Consider the following 18,113-nt stretch of genomic DNA (forward strand, 5'->3'; position numbering starts at 1 on the left):
ATCAGTGCCCAGCTAGCATCTCTCTGTGGTCAGCTGTGGGTTTCACGACTAGCCAACTCTTTAAAGACATGCATTACTTCCAGAAAGTTCCTCTGAGACCGAGAGAGGGCAGTAAATATACCTGGCAAGTATTAGGTCCAGAAATACTGGGGCGAGAACCCTGGGATGTGAGAGGAGAGTCCAAAGCATAGGCCCTTCCCTGGAGAAGGCCAGCCGTTGAGGGGAGCTGCACCCTGGGCCTCTGGCTCCCTGTGTGCTCAGATGGTCGACTACGTCTATTTTTGTCACAGCATACTTTATCCTGTGATGTTGACATGCCTTCCTCCTTCCCATCCACCTGCTACAAGATTCGTTTGGGTGTCTTCTGACTCCCCACTCCTTCGCTAGCAGTTTTGATGAATGAAAAGAACATACTGAATGGTGTCTGGCACACAATAAGACCTCAATAAGTTACTACCTTAAAATTATATCACGTAATTTGCTCCTCTTAGTACTATACAGGTCTGATATATAATACAGTTTTGTTTACTAACTGTTCAGGATGCTAAATAATAATGACGTTGAGAAGAGAGCATGTCTTAAATTTATTTTGAATTCCACAGCATCTAGGCAAATAAAATACCCAATAAATACTTCTTGATTGGTAGCTAAATTCTCTATTGGCATAAAGGTATTTCAATTCGGTTCTGAGCAGTAAGGCATTCCTCTAAGTTAAAATTTAAAATCCATTTGAATTGTGAAACTGAATAAAGGAAACTTCATTTAAAATGGAGCCAGGAGGCCAGAAGGGGGAGCCCTCATGCTCTACCACTCCTTATGGACTGCAAGAGAGGCACCTTGTCCCCAACAGGAAGAGCCTATACTTTATTATCCCAGCAAAAGGAAGAAAGATTTTCTCTTTGCCCGGGAACAGTCCAGCCCATGAGAAACTGTCACAACCCAGCCAATGAAAAGCTACTACACTTCAACTCCCAGTTTACTCCAGTGGACTTTGTTTATAACTGCCCTTCCTAACTCCCCCCTTCCCCCTTTGTTCTCCGGACTTGTCTATGGTTTTTGATAGCCTACATGTCTCAAATTAAAATTATCTGCTATTCCCGAATGAATCCATTCTTGCTGGTAAAATAATGGACAGTTTTATTTTTAAGGTTAACAGAGTCTGTAAGTCAGTAGAATGTCATCTCACGAAAAAAAGTAATTTAACTCTAGGGGAGCAGCTTACTGTGGTATAAGCCCACAGCCAAAATACTGGAAACACTGTATGTTGCGTTTTATTTAGGAATTTATTTTTTCTACAGATGAACAATTGTCATTTAGAAGCATTAAAACAGCAACTCTTAACCTACACTGCAAACAACAGTAAATTCCACAACACTGAATTTGAGGTTCTGAGTTCTCTGTCAATAGTGCAGTATTTAGTACCAGCTGCTGCTTTTGTGGCTGCTGGTTAATTAAAACAAATTAAATGATGATTCCAATTTTGGAGATAAAGTTTCAGTGTGAACTTTAGTAAAACAACCATAAAAATACCTGAGATGTATTGTCCTAGAAAATAAGATTTTCCCTTATATTTAAAAAAGCTTTGCAGGTTTTAATTTGCAGCCTATCTTTTGGAAACCACAATCTCAGCAATAACCTCTCCAAATTTCATATCCTAGTATTTCCCTCTTTCAATAAATAACATTTCCCACTTAAGTCTTTTGAGGCATTTGGGAAATTAAAAATTTCCCAAGCCTGTCCTCATATTGTCTTCAGACACATTAATAAACTAATCTTTTTATATCAGCTACTCATTCATTTGTCTCCTCACTGTGCCCATCAGTGAGTCAAAAGTTCTTAGAAGTACTAGCGATAAAGGAAAATGCATTTTTAGGGGTCAAAACAAGGTTACATAGAAGCAAGTACAGGGAAGAACTTCAAAAGTCTTCCTCAGCATTTAGTGTACGTGATTTCTTGAGATTCTTCAACTTATCAATGGCAGAAGTTACAGAAATCTCTCCATGAATTTTGTTGTCTCTTGTTCGAACATTTACAGCATTATTTGTCTTTTCCTTTTCTCCAACCACTGTGGGAAAAAAGAGTAATAAACATATTTTAAATAAATGATTTGTTAAATATTAAGTCAACAGTCATGTGACACGTGTCTTACTGAGTTCGTCTTCAGTATTCATCACTAATTATCAATCTAATGACCATGAAGTCATCCTCTGATAGTAAGTTTCTTGAGAGAAGGAATGACTTCTAATCCCCTCTCCTTATTGTCCACTTGCACGAACACATATTGTGGTCTTGGGGTACAAATTGGAGCAGGGAGATCTTACAGAGCCCCTGACTCCATATGGCATATGGGTAGGCAGCAGACCCAGGCCCAACCAGACAACCAAAATTTTCTGAAATGTAGGTAGAAAATTACTCTCTAGTGCCCCTTACTGTGGGATGATGTACCAATCTGCAGGCTTGTTTCTTGCCATGTGAAAGGAAGAAATTGGTCACCGGGTAAGGGGATTAAAGTAGGTATTCAAGAGAAGCATAAAGACCCAGAGCAAAGTAGGAGCCAGAAAGGAGGAGAAACAGTCCTGATAAGGGTTGAGCAGCTTGCTCTTGTTCCTCTTCTAGTGGTTTGGCTATTTACTTTTCTACCTACCATGTCATGAGAAACTCCATTACCCTTTCAATAAATTCCATCTTTGTCTAAGTCAATGTGAGAGTTCTGTCACCAGAAGGAGCCTGATTGAAACATCACAATATCTACTACACCATGAAATACTTTCGATGACAAATTGCCAATAGGACAACACTATGCATATTTATTTTACCTTCTACAGAATCGTTCAGCTTACTGGGGATAATAATATCGTGCCTGGAGGTATCCAGTATCAGCTTCTCTTGATTTCTGAATCATTTTAAAGTCCAAATTTTAGATGCTATATCCAAGTACTCATATGTCTTAAGGACACATTTTCACTGAAATTCTTTTCTTTTGATCACCTTAAATTTGGCATCTTTCCCATTCATTAGTTTAATCCCAAAGATCGGTAATAAATCAGAAAAGTGGGGTGCCTGGGTGGCAGAGTCGTTAAGCGTCTGCCTTCGGCTCAGGGCGTGATTCCGGCATTATGGGATCGAGCCCCACATCAGGCTCCTCCGCTAGGAGCCTGCTTCTTCCTCTCCCACTCCCCCTGCTTGTGTTCCCTCTCTCACTGGCTGTCTCTATCTCTGTCAAATAAAGAAAATCTTTAAAATAAATAAATAAATCAGAAAAGCAAGGGAGAACATTTGAGGCCTGTCACATGACTGAAACATAAAAAGCATAATTCTACTGATGAAATCATTTTCACATTTTGTCATTGCTGGTTTGAGATATTGACTACTGCTAGTGACACTACCCCACAGGATTCATGTGAGAGACCAGCAAATAACAAAGAGTATTTAATAGCAACTAATCAGGAACACCATGAACTGTTCTTTGTGTACCAGTAATAGACGAATTGTCATAATCACATAGTTATACCATACTCCTGCAGCATATGCTATATTCAGATAGTTATACCATTTTGCTTTTTGGAATTAAAGTGAAAAAAAACACCAAGCATTGGAGAAAATATAAACTTAAGTTACCCAAAATAAAATTATACTGAGCCAGCTGCGCATTTCGTATTTTCTTATTTAGTGTACAGCTATGATCTAAGTCAACGTCGGCCATGAACCCTTCTTCGAAAAATGCACTGGATACCTACAAGAAAATAAAACACTTTGATTATGACGATATTTATGGTAGCCAGCCTCTGAGATGACCCACAGGGTAGTCACACCCTGTGTCGTCTCCATCACATTGTACCAGGTGGCTCTAACATGACCACAGAGAAGGGCAGAAGTAATGGCGCGTCACTTCTGAGATGAAGCTAAAAGACTACAGCTTCCACATCTTTAACATCACCTCCTCTGGGAAAACCAGCTGCCAGGTTGGAACCTCTGAAAAAGCCCACAGGGTGCGGAACTGAGGCCTCCAACAACGACGTGAGTGAGCCCCCGAGCAGGCAGCCCTGACCAGCCAGCTGTGCAACCACAGCCTCTTGAGGGGCCCCGAGCCAGCAGCACCCAGCCTCTCTGCTCCTGGATTCTGACTCGCAGAAACTGTGACATAATAAATGTTTGCTGTCTCAGGCTGCTGAGTTTTGGAGTTATCTGTTATACAGCTATAGACAAGCATTCCTCCTTAATAGAGCCATGTGGAAAAGAATAACTTAAGTATGAGATGTTCTAAAATCCCAATTTCTCAAAAACATTAAGAAATAAAGTAGTTCTGATCCAGCTACTCAGACGTGACTCAGATGTTACTCTCAATGACTGAAAATGTGGGTTGCTAAAGTAACGTATTAGTTATGCCATATTTTAAGGCATAAATAACATTCCAAGTCAATAACCTTCACAGACGACATGCCGATATTATGATGTAATTTATTATCTCTGATTTTACCTGAAGTGCATATTTTTCACAAGTTGGTCCCACAGGGATGACCATTACCTGACGAGGAGACAGCCAGAAAGGCCTGAAAAATATATAAAATATGTATTTTCAAAATCTAATGATGATCATGTATCATGTGATTTTAAAAATAACCAAAGATCTTTTTAAAGTAAGACTTCCCAAGAGAGTAGATTCTGCAGAGTGGTGTGGAAGTAAACCAAACCATATTGAGAGCTAAAAAGCAACAGAGTAGACAAAAGGGGAAGCTGGGAAATATGGGAGGAAGGGGAGGGAAGAACATGTCAGCCGCTGGGTGGAAGGGCTATACATTACTTATCATACCACTGGGCAACTGCACTCCTGGGCATTTACCCCAGAGAAATGAAAACATGTTCACAAAGAAACCTTCCCAGTGATGTTCATAGCAGCTTTATTTATAGTAGCCCCAAACTGGAAACACTCCAAATGTTCCTCAATGGATGAATGATCATACTGGTGCATCCACACCATGGGACACTATCAGCAATAAAAGGGGACTGACCACTGAGACTTGAGTTGGATGGATCTCAAGGGAATTCCACCAGGTGATTAAGGCTAACCCCACACAGTTGCACACTGTGTGATTCCATTTATGTAACATTCTTGAAATGACAAAATTATGGGGATGGAGAACGGATGAGTGGCTGTCAGAGGATGATGATGGGGGTGGGGTAGGAGGTATGTGACAATAAAATGGTAGCACAAGGAGTCCTCGTAAGGCTCACTGAGCGCACAGCACCATCTCCTATCTCCCACTCCCTCTTCTGATTCCACTAGTTCTTTTTAGTTTTTCTAGCACATTCCCTGCCACCACTCTAGGGTGAGACGCCACCATCTCTTACCTGCATCAAACTATTTAAAACAGAATCAACCAGAAAGAAATGTCAATGTGTTAACTCATACTTAGGTAGCATGCATGTTCATATCTATACTTTGGCTTATCTGTAATTTTAACAGCTTGGACACCCCACGATACCTAAGTACATTTCTTTAAGATCACAAATAAAACTTCAGGGATGTACTCGACTCTAGCTACCCAGGGCCTCTTAAAGACCCTCTGCTTGTGGAATTTCCCACCTTGTAGTGCCTGCTTCGAAATTTGCTTTCCCAGCTGCCCTAGACATGTTCAAGTCCAGGCACGTGATCTGGCACGTACAAGCACGGTACGTGGATTTGGGACAGAGTAGCACCCGGGGGGGAGGTACTACATGGAATCAGTTCTGGCAGGGAGGGTGCGGAGACGTGGAGCTCTGAGAGGGACCTGTGGCAGCGATGCGAGCAGGAGCATCCAGGGCTCAGAGTCAACAATGGGAGCCGCAGGGACTGTGCCCAGTGACAGTGGCACAGAACTAAATCAGAACCAAACTGCATGAGCAGAGCTCAGCCAGTTTCTTCAAAAGGAGATGGGAGACAAAGATGTCATTCGTGGTTGCTGGGCTGCGGCATTTCCACATGCCATTGGATGCGCCATCACAAGCTGGATCATCTGCCAGCAGGTGCCCCGACTGCCAGTAAGGGCAGTTGCTTCTGGGGGCACAGTAACACTAGTGAATCCCACAATGTCAGCTCAGCACCTTACCTCTTTTGCTAAAATAAATAAATAAATAAATAAATAAATAAATAAATAAATAAATAAATAAATAAATTTAAAAAATTTAAAAAAAATTATTTCCATGGTCAGAAGCATTACTGTGTTTCTGACAGTTGAGGCTCACTAAGTATTTACATGGTGCTGTTGACAGAGGCATGGGAGGAAGGCAAAGCTAAGCAAATTCCAAAGTTGATATCTTTTCCAGTGAGAACAAGTCACTGGCCCTTGCATGATGAGAAGGACCCAGAAAGCTGACTGTTCCCTGGGATTATGGTTCCATATGAGGGATCAGGACTGAACCCTACCAATGGCAGATCGAGGCATCGAAAGAGGAATAGCCAGATGGAACTTGGGGAGGCCCATGTTGTTGAGCCCATATCCCCAAGTGGCCACTTCGTTCGTGAACCATGGAGTAGTCACTAGGGGAAGAACAAAGCTGATGGTAACCATAGAATGGGTCCCCCTATATTTGAATCTTTAAAAACACCCCACAGTGAGCGTTTTGGGTGGGCGACACCATCCTCATGGCCCATTCTGAGTTATGATCCACGTTCCTCTCCCCCATATACACTTGCCATCTATTTTCCAATCTAATCACTTCTAGATCTCTGACCTTGTGGCCAAAGCAGTCACCAGGGTCTAGGCATGGCTGTAACTCCATACATCTGGCCATTTTTCCTTCGAAGGAAAGAGGACTATGAGATGTACCCAAATTCCTATGCTCAAGGGCATTTCCTTTCCACACTTCTTCCCTAAGCGACACTACAGCTATCCTCATTAGGTTTGTGCCAAAGTATGTTCAGAGCCATTTGTGAACCAGATTTACATGTTTTTCTCTCCATGTCGATTGCGCACCCCCAGGAGGTGAATAACATGGGTTGAAGGAGGAATGGCTGTTCAGCAAGGGGTGGAATGGTACTCCCAGTGTCACCAGATGCAACTAGCTCTTTAAAGGGCTTGAAATAGGTGAAAAGATAACTCTTCAATTCTACTGCATTCCCCAAAAGGTAAACGATACAGTTTTAGGTTGTGCTGCTTGTCTTCTTTGTTTTGGTTTCCTGATCTGGCAGATTCAAAAAGAATTGCTTACTTGCTGTTTGGATACTTGCTAATTATAAGGCAGGAGCCACCAATTTTTTTGCAGTAAACCTATCTTGTTAGATACGATATTTTGAAATGATAGACATACAGCTTTTCTTTTCCATATCACTTACCATTTCCCCCCATAGTTTTCTGAGAGGATGGCTATCATTCTTTCCACTGACCCCAAAATGGCTCGATGAATGATCACAGGGTTCCTCTTATCATCTCCATCCTTGCTAAAAAATGAAAATTATACATTTATGTATTCTCTTAAGATTCAGTAATAACTTTATCTTCTTGCCTTCTATTTAAAAGTTATTTTCCTAAACTAGGAAAAACAACAGATTCCTCATAAATCATCATTAAGCATATAACATGCCATGTATTAGAAATAATAATATGAACCAAGAGAAAATGAAATATATTATGTAGGAAAAAACAAGGTAATATTAGAGCACTATTTCTACTATAAGTCTACTGATTATCTTTTACTCTAAACGACTGGCTGCTATCAGTTTACTAATATTGACTGGCAATCTTGCAAATCATAATTTTTTAAAATTAACTTTATTTTGAACTATGGCTTACTTCACCAGTACTATCTTGATGATTGTCAAAGACACTGAAGATATAAAGAAAATGGATTTGTTTCTAAATTCTCATTTTCTCGGGGCACCTGGGTGGTGCAGTCAGTTGAGGGACTGACTCTTGGTTTCAGCTCAGTTGATCTCAGGTTCAGGGTCCTGGGATGGAGCCCCAGGTCGGTCTCCACGCTCAGCAGGGAGCCTGCTTGAGATTCTCTCTCTCCCTGTCCCTCTGCCCCCTCACCCCCACACTCTCTCTGTCTCTAAAATAAATAAATCTTAAAAAAAACAGATTTTAAATTCTCATTTTCTCATAAACACTAAAGATGAATCATGGGATGAATTGCTTTGTGAGTTATAAAGATAGAAAATGAAATTCAAAAAAAATTTGCACTGCTGTAATTAGTTGAATGTCGTTTTACATGTTTAATGATTGCTTATATTCCTTTTTCTTCAGTTGCCTACTGTGTCCCTTGTCCATTGTCTAGTGGGAATGGAGGGTAATTAATTTTTAAACATATATGTGCAAAAGTGCCTATATATAGTATACATACATATGTGTGTGTGTGTGTGTGTGCGTGTATAGTAAACAAATATATAAAGACATATTAAGCAAATTAACTCCTTTTCTAATGTGGGAAATTGAAAATACTTCTTTCAAGCACATTTATTTACTTGTCCTTTGCCTGTCTGGGTACTATCTTTTCTATCATAAGTTTTTAATTTTGGACAAGTCAAAGTTGTCTTTTTCTCTCTCTCTCTCTTTTTAGATTTTTATTTATTTATTTGAGAGAGAGAGAGCAAGACAGCATGAGTGGAGGGAAGGGGAGGACGGAGAGGGAGAAGCAGACTTCCCACCAAGCAGGGAGCCCAATGTGGGGCTCGATCCCAGGACCCCAAGATCATGACCTGAGCTGAAGGCAGACGCTTAACCAACAGCCACCCAGGCACCCAGAGCTGTCTTTTTCTTTATGAATTGTAACAGTAATGTTATGTAAAGAAAGAACTTTCTCCAACATAATAGAAATATTCACTACATTTTCTTTTACTACTTTGATGGATTTTTTAAAATTCCATTATAGTTAACATACAGTGTTATGTTAGTTTCAGGTGTACAATATAGTGATTCAGTAATTCCATATGTTACTCACTGCTCATAATGACAAGTATATTCTTAATTCCCTTCGCCTATTTCACCCATCCCCCACCCACTAACCCTCTGGTAACCATCTGTTTGTTCTCTAATAATTAAGAGTCTGTTTTTTGGTTTGTCTCTTTTTCTTCCTTTGTTCATTTGTTTTGTTTCCACATATAAGTGAAATCATATGGTATTTGTCTTTCTCTGACTGGCTTATTTTGCTTAGCATTATACTCTCTAGCTCTACCCATGTTGTTGCAAATGGCAAGATCTCATTCCTTTTTTATGGCTGAGTAATATTCCATTGTATAAATATATCACAGCTTCTTCATTCATCTATTGATAGACAATTGGGCTGCTTCCATAGTTTGGCTATTGCAAATAATGCCACAATAAACATAGGGGTGCACATATCCTTTTGGATTAGTGTTTTTGTATTCTTTGGATAAATACCCAGTAGTGCACTTACTGGATCATAGGGTAGTCCTATTTTTAATTTTTTGAGGAAACTCCATACTGTTTTCCACAGTGGCTGCACCAGTTTGCATTTCCACCAACAGTGCAGGAGTGTTCCTTTTTCTCCACATCCTTGCCAATGTTTGCTGTTTTTTGTGTTGTTGATTTTAGCCACTCTGACAGGTATGAGGCGATATCTCATTGTGATTTTTGATTTGCATTTCCCTGATAGTGAGTAACACTGAGCATCTTCTTAGGTGTCTGTTGTCCATATGAATGGCTTCCTTGAAGAAATGTCTTTTCATGTCTTTTGTCCATTTTTAATTGGATTGTGTTTTTTGTATCAAGTTGTATAAGTTCTTTATATATTTTGGAATCTAACCCTTTATCAGATATGTCATTTGCAAATATCTTCTCCTATTTACTAGCTTGTCTTTCAGTTTTGTTGATTGTTTCCTTCACTATGCAAAAGCTTTCTATTTTGATGTAGTCCCAGTAGTTCATTTCTGCTTCTGTTTCCCTTGACTCAGGTGATATATCTAGAAATATGTTGTTACAGCCAATGTCAGAAAAACTACTACCCGTGTTCTCTTCTAGGATTTTTATGGTTTCATGTCTCACATTTAGGTCCTTAAGTGATTTCGAGTTTATTTTTCTGTATGGTGTAAGAAAGTAGTCCAATTTCATTCTTTTGTACGTAGCTGTCCAGTTTTCTCAACACCATTTGTTGAAGAGACTGTCCTTTTCCCATTGCATATCTTTGCTTCCTTTGTCAAAGATTAGTTGACTATGTAATTGTGAATTTATTTCTGGGCTTTCTATTCTGTTCTGCTGATCTGTGTGTCCATTTTTGTGCCAGTACCACACTATTTTGACTACTATAGCTTTGTAGTATAACTTGATATCTGAAATTGTGATGCCTCCAGCTTTGTTTTTATTTTTCAAGATTGCTTTGGCTATTCAGGGTCTTTTGTGGTTCCATATAAATTTTAGGATTTTTTTGTTGTAGCTCTGTGACAAATGCTGTTGGTATTTTGATAGGGATTACATTAAATGTGCAGATTGCCTTGGGTAATATGGATATTACAACAATAATTATTTTTCCAATCCATAAGCATGATATGCCTTCCATTTGTGTTGTCTTCAATTTCTTTCATCAGTGTTTCATAGTTTTCAGAGTACAGGTCTTTCACTTTCTTCATTAAGTTTATTATTTTTGTTGTAACTATAAATGGGATTTTTAAAAATTTTTCTTTCTGCTGCTTCATTATTAATGTATAGAAATGCAACAGGCTTCTGTACATTGATATTGTATCCTATGACCTTATTGAATTCATTTTTCAGTTCTAGTAGTGTTTTGGTGGAGTCCTTAGGGCTTTCTCTATGTAGTATCATGTCGGTACTACTTAAATGAATTTTTTAAAAAATAGCCTATCCAGCTATAATTAATTTTTATATCTAGTGTGCATTCTAAAATTTCATTTTCCCTCCAAATTGACAGCCCAACCAATTGTCCTAATGTAATTTATTGAACCCACCCCTTCCCCACAGGTTTGAAATGCCTCATTTCTCATGTATTACATCTTCACATAAGTCTATATCTGGAAGGTATTGCTTTGTTCATATATAGCTCTATTTTTTTTTATTTAAAAAATGTAACAGGTACAATTTGTGGTGAAGACTGTTTAAAACATTTATGTCTACTTTCAAGAATAATTTTTTGAAATTGTGTTAAGAAATGCAATATTACCAGTATTTTAAAAACCTCTCATGTACCCCTCCTCAGTCATATTCCACTTCCTCCCATCATTGCTTTTCTTGGAGGTTTTACTACCATTGAGTTTCTAAGAAAACCGAGAAGCAACATACACACACACCTAGCTGTGTAAAGCTGGGGTGGGACCACCAGTGGTGAGGGAAGACTCCTTAAAGAAAAGGCACTAAATGAAGTACTAGATTCTTCTGTTTCCCTGAGACTTTACAGGAGCCCCTTCCCTGGAGTCAGCATGAGTCCAGGGGACATAGGCTCACCACGGTCAAGGTACCTGGCCGCACCTGGTGTGGACCAGGTTCAGGTCATCCCACAGCAGTGAGGTCAGGGAAGTGGCCATCGGTACCACCTGCTTCTAAGATCTTCAGCAATCTCTAAATCTGAGGAGGTGGGGGAAGAGTAGTGCTTTGGGTTCTTCTCACAGTGCTTTGACTACAGATTTAGATAAGTATTTTTGGATATCTGTCCTATGAACCTCATTTTTTTGGTTTTGTGACTATCTTGTTTTCTTAAAACAAAAGACTGCTCTGTTTGCTAATCTCTGTTCTTTTATTTTTAAAACTTTTTATTTGAGAACATGAAACATGTAGAAAAGTGGAGACTAGTATAATGAACTCCCACATAATCCTCTCTCAGCTTCACCCAAATGTCAACTCACAGCTAATCTTATTTGATCTGAATGCAACCCATTCCTGACACTATCCTCTGCTCCCATTGTAAGCCTCATGAACATGTTCCTGATATTTGTTCCTAAAGTCCACTGGCCAAATTCCTTAACTAGAAGTGAAACTTTCATGACATGTAGCCTACACTTAATGATTCCCTCCTTCCCTTCCAAAAAAAATGGAAAAAACAAATGATGACTATTAATTGTAATGAAGTGAGTCACCCCAAGATCTCTGTATACTTTTCTCAGAAACATAAATTTCACATTATTGCAACAAATGTAATATGCTATGCTTACAAATTTCTTATGAGAAATTTGTATCTAAAAATTATATCAACTAGCTACTACTAAAATGCACACATACAAGGCAAACAAACAAATAAAAACAGAGAAACCCATTCATTAAATTCACTTCAAACATTAAAATTGGATATCATCATTGCCAATCATTTCCACTAAGAGCCATTACAACCTGCCTGCAGGCCAAATCATGTCTAGATCCCACAGAAAGCTCTGGGGTGGGGATAGGTAGCTGAGTCCAGTCCTGCTCAGATATAAAAAGAAATAATTCATTCTAACCAGTATGGTATATTCCTGAATGTTACATAACATTATTTTTGTATAGGGAATGAAAGAGAAGCAGGATGATCCTTTTGTAGGTCCCCAGGTACCAGAAATTTCTGTTCCATCATTTATATCAAAAGAATTAAAATCAGGTCTAGCCTTAAGAAGGGCAAAGGGTGACATAACCTATATGTACATATCTTACATAACCTATATACACATATCTATACATTCAGATAAACATTAGAATTAATGCCAAGGTCCCCAAAAATAATCCCAGTGGATTTTTTGGCATTATATTAGATTTATAGATAAATCTGAAGAGAATTAATATCTTTCCAATATTGATTCTTCCCATTCCAAGAGTGTGGTATGAATTTTCATTTAAACAACTCTTTTTTCTTAAATTCCACATCTGAGTGAGATCATATGGTATCTGTCTTTCTCTGACTGACTTATTTCACTTAGCATAGTACACTCCAGCTCCAACCACATCATTGCAAATGGCAGGATTTCATTCCTTTTGAGGGCTGAATACAAGAAAGAAAACAGATGAACATATAGGAAGGGGGAAAGAAAAAAAGGAAAGAGGGAAACAAGCAGTAAGTGACCTTTAATGATAGAAAACAAACTGAGGGTTGATGGAGGGAGGGTTAGATGGGCGATGGGTATTAAGGAGGGCATTTGTCATGTTGAGCAGTGGGTGTTGCATGTAAGTGATGTAAGTGATGAATCACTGAATTCTGAAACCAATACTGCACTGTATGTTAACCGACAAAATTTAAATGAAAAAAACCATACATACAAAATAAATAAACAACTCTTTTTTAATAGTTTCTGATAAAATTTTATGGCATATATTCCATATAAATATTATACATTTATAGTTCTTGTTAAGTTTACTCCTAGATATTTTACATTATTTATTATTGTTGCTTCTGAAATGTTTTTTCCCACTGCATTTCCTAGCAGGTTATTGCTAACATATATGAAAGCAAATTCATTTCTGCCTTTTGACCTTACTTAACTTTATCATTAGTTGCCATTTTTCTCCATTTGATTCTGGTGGATTTCAAGACATCTTAACATTTACAAATAATAACAATTTTATCTTTTTACTTCAAATATTTGTACTCCCAGAACAACTCTAAGTAACAGTACCAACAGTAGGCATAGTCCCCTTCTTTCCAACAAAGTTGAGGTGTTCTTGTTATTTTCTAATAAATATTCTTTATAATAGTAAGGACATTTTCTTTCTGTTCATCTCATAAGTATGGATGTTAAATTTTGTTGATTGAATTTCAGCATTGTTGAATGTAACAAATGATATATATATATAATACATATGTATATAATATACTTTTTAATGCTGAGCCAGCCCTGCTTTCTTAGAAAAAACCTCATTTGATCATGACGATGACCTTGATGCTCTTCTCTCATTTTCCCTTCATATGTAAGCTATGAACAAATCACATTGGTTCTACCTTCAAAATATGCCCCAAATACCTCTACTTTCAAAAAAAAAAATTCTCTATCACTACCAACTTATTCTGTCATTGTCTCTCACCTGGTCTATAGACCACTGCCTCCTCTCTTGCTCTCCTACTGTTTTCTACCCAACACCTAGGATAGATGGGTGGGTGGATGGGTGGATGGATGGATGGAGAAACAGATGATGAATGGATGGACTGATAGATGGATGGGCAGATGGATGAATGAAGACTGCCTTAGCTGACCTGCTTCTCCTCCACATCCTCCTTGAAAGCCCATTAATGTTCAAATTTTGTTGAACAAGTTGGGTCATTTTAGCATTAACAAAGTCCCATCACCCCTCATTCTTTTTGTTCATTTTAGTAGGTTCCTGGGGAAATATGGGTTTTGTAAACATGAACTTAAGACACCATCTTTCCTAAAAGGCCTAAATTTATTTTTGAAAGGTCTGTGTTTTCTCCCTCATTCTCTTAAGTATTTTTATTATTCTCATGTGTTGATGTAACTCTCAATGTGTAACACTTCAACTATTCCATCAGCTCTTTAATTTATAACTCTTAGTGTAGCCAAGTAATCAAAATATAAGATGAAGAATACAAAATAAAAGACTTTTGAGCCTTGGACACAAATTGAGATCAATCCATAAAATCATACTGGGAAAGTGGTGGTTGTCCATTTATTATAAGAATCTTTTTTTTTTTTTAAAGATTTTATTTATTTATTTGACAGAGATAGAAACAGCCCACGAGAGAGGGAAGACAAGCAGGGGGAGTGGGAGAGGAAGAAGCAGGCTCATAGCAGAGGAGCCTGATGTGGGGCTCGATCCCATAACGCAGGGATCACGCCCTGAGCTGAAGGCAGACGCTTAACCGCTGTGCCACCCAGGCGCCCCCATTTATTATAAGAATCTTATTAGGAAAATATTCTATTAAAATCATTGGATTTGAAACATGCCAAGAATTTTTCCCTTTTTTGTCTTTATTAATTTTGAATGAAAGATAATTCAGCACATTATCTAATCAACACTATATCCAAGATTTAGACACGCTGATAAGAGGAGAGTTTAAAGCGATGTCATCATTTTGTCTGACTCAGATCAAGGACGTTGGTTCCAGGCAAAATGGAGTAAGCCTGCTCCACCCAGCTCTCTCACTGAATACAAACATACACCCTGGAGAGAATGCATGAACTGCCACCTAAGACCTCTGAAAAGTAAATGGTGACAGGTGGATTGCTGAAGAAGACCAGATTTTCAAGTACCACCAAACCAGTAGTTAGTTTCACGTAATTTTGTCTTCCAGTATGGTGTGGCCTGGTAGTCTGGACTAAAAGGCAGCCCCAAACCAAGAAGTATGCGCCAGATGCAGCTTCAAGAGAAATCCTCATTTCCTGGTCAAGAGTCAGAAAAAATAACTCCTAAATTTCAGAAAGAGTAGGGGTTGGGGAAATCCTAAGGTTTCTTTTTTTCTCTTTTTTCTGTTCTCTTCTGTCCAGCCCCCAGGCATTCCCACAGAGGCTCGGGACTAACCTGGCACTTAAAACTCTGAAGAAGGGGATCTTCTCTCTGACCAGGAGGGTTATGGTCCCACATGTCAGGGATGAATCACTGTTGCTTTTCTCTCTCTCTCTCTCTCTCTCTCTGGCCTCCTGATGCTTGGTCTCTAGCACAGATACAGTCACAGAAAGAGCATGAAGGAAAGGGGAAGCTAAAGCCCCAGCTTTTCTGTCCATAGGACTGTAAAAAGGTACCCTAGAGAATCAAAAGTGCCCAGGAAATCAGAGAGCAGGGAGCTATCCCATAAAGTAGTGTAGGAACTCACCTGGCCTCACCTCTGAACTGCAAATGCATGGGTCTGACCCTGAACAGCACACAAGACTTGAGAACCGAACCATGTATGGGACTTGGCCACTAGGTGGCACATACACAGGACAGATCTGAACAGCACCAGCAGGGCTTTGAAAACGAACCACAGCCCACAGAAGGCATGTTGGAAATTAAGGCCTGAACTTAACTAACCCTTCAAATCGACTGCTTAAAAAAAAAAAAAAAAAGTAATCAACAATCTCTTTATGATTTAAACAAACCCAGCATCTCCTAATATTCAAGCTGTCTGGGATTCAATCCAAAGCTACGTGGCATATTAATCACCAGGTAAATCTCAATAGGTGAGGGGAAAAGACAACAGATTCCAACAGTGAGATGACAAAAATGGTGGAATTATTGAAGACTATAAAACAGCTACTATAAGTATAGTCCAACAAGTGAAGGTGAACACACTTGAAATGACTAGAAAGATTAAAGTCTTAGAAAAGAAATTGTAAAACTAAAAAAATACAATGATGGGAATGAATAAAATTCACTAGATGGACATGGCAGCAAAGGAGATGACAGAGAAGAGTCAGAGAACTTAAAGATTAAAGGTAAAGGTAGAAGGTGGGAAAACCCCAAACAAGCAACAGGAAGAAAATAATAAAGAGCAGGCATCAATTCAATTAAAAACATAATAGAGAAAATCAATGAAATTAAAAGTCAGTTCTTTGAAAAGATCAGTAAAATTGATGAATCTCTAGAAAAATTGACAAAGAAAAAACTAAGAGGCAGCCCACGGAATGGGAGAAGATATTTGCAAATGACACTACAGATATTTGCAAATGACATTACAGATCTTTGTATCCAAGATCTACAAAGAACTTCTCAAACTCAGTACACAAGAAACAAATAATCAAATCAATAAATGGGCAGAAGATATGAACAGACACTTTTCCAATGAAGACATACAAATGGCTAACAGACACATGAAAAAATGTTCAAAATCATTAGCCATCAGGGAAATTCAAATCAAAACCACATTGAGATACCACCTTACACCAGTTAGAATGGCAAAAATGGACAAGACAGGAAACAACAAATGTTGGAGAAGATGTGGAGAAAGGGGATCCCTCTTACACTGTTGGTGGGAATGCAAGTTGGTACAGCCACTTTGGAAAACAGTGTGGAGGTCCCTTAAGAAGTTAAAAATTGAGCTACCCTATGATCCTGCAATTGCACTACTGGGTATTTACCCCAAAGATATAGACGTAGTGAAGAGAAGGGCCATATGCACCCCAATGTTCATAGCAGCATTGTCCACAATAGCTAAATCGTGGAAGGAGGCGAGATGCCCTTCAACAGATGACTGGATTAAGAAGATGTGGTCCATATATACAATGGAATATTACTCAGCCATCAGAAAGAATGATTACACAACATTTGCAGCAACATGGACAGGACTGGAGGAGATTATGCTAAGTGAAATAAGTCAAGCAGAGAAAGACAATTATCATATGGTTTCACTCATTTATGGAACATAAGAAATAGATCAGTAGGAGAAGGAAGGGAAGAATGAAGGGGGGGTAAACAGAAGGGGGAATGAACCATGAGAGACTGTGGGCTCTGGGAAACAAACTGAGGGCTTCAGAGGGGAGGGGTGTGGGGGATTGGGATAGGCTGGTGATGGGTATTAAGGAGGGCACATATTGCATGGTGCACTGGGTGTTATTTGCAAGTAATGAATCATGGAACATTGCATCAGAACTGGGGATGTACTGTATGGTGACTAATATAACAAAATAAATATTATTTTAAAAAAAGAAAAAAACAAAGATGGCTATATTACTAAATTATGAATGAAAGAGAAGATATCACTGCAGGTCTCACAGAAATTAAAGCCATAATATGTGTAATATTATGAACACTCTCTGCATATAAATTCAACAATTTAAATGAAATGAATCAATTCCTTGAAAAGCACAAACTATCAAAATTCAACCAAAAAGAAATAGGTAACATAAACATCTTCTATCTCAATGAAAATGAACTCATAGTTAAAAACCTTCCCAAAGTAAACCTCCAGCAGTGAATGGTTTTAATGATATATTCTACCAAACATTTGAAAAAGAAATAGCTAATTCTACATAATATCTTCCAGAAAATAGAAGACAGTGGACCACTTCCTAATTCATTTTGTGAGGCCAGCTTTAATCAGATACCAAAACCAGTGAAAGATAATACAAGAAAAGAAAACCACAGACCAATATCCCATATGATCATACATGGAAACTATTAGGAGCTCAAATCCAGTAATATATAAAAACAATGATTGATACACCATGAGCAAGTGGAATTTATTCCAGCAATGCAAAGCTGGTTCAACGTTCTAAATCAGTGTAATCCACCATATGAACAGGCTGAAAAAGAAGAGCCACATGATCACATCAATTA

The 18,113-nt window shown here is 38.5% G+C and overlaps 1 protein-coding gene across 1 annotated transcript in view; it reads right to left on the reverse strand.

Moving 5' to 3' along the window:
- Positions 1-571: 571 nt before the first annotated feature.
- The window catches only part of TARS3 (threonyl-tRNA synthetase 3), a 73,269-nt gene continuing 55,727 nt past the window's right edge, over positions 572-18,113 (reverse strand). Inside the window, exons 16-19 of the mRNA XM_045795371.2 lie at positions 7,313-7,417; positions 4,478-4,550; positions 3,619-3,733; positions 572-2,065 (exon numbers count right to left, since the gene is read on the reverse strand). Coding sequence (XP_045651327.2) covers positions 1,917-2,065; positions 3,619-3,733; positions 4,478-4,550; positions 7,313-7,417 — 442 coding nt within the window. The 3' untranslated portion in view covers positions 572-1,916. The remainder of the gene's footprint in view (positions 2,066-3,618; positions 3,734-4,477; positions 4,551-7,312; positions 7,418-18,113) is intronic.

This window comes from Ursus americanus, chromosome 28 (assembly GCF_024610735.1).
Source record: "Ursus americanus isolate L20-20 chromosome 28, mUrsAme1.1.p, whole genome shotgun sequence".
NCBI classification, from domain to species: Eukaryota; Metazoa; Chordata; class Mammalia; order Carnivora; family Ursidae; genus Ursus; species Ursus americanus.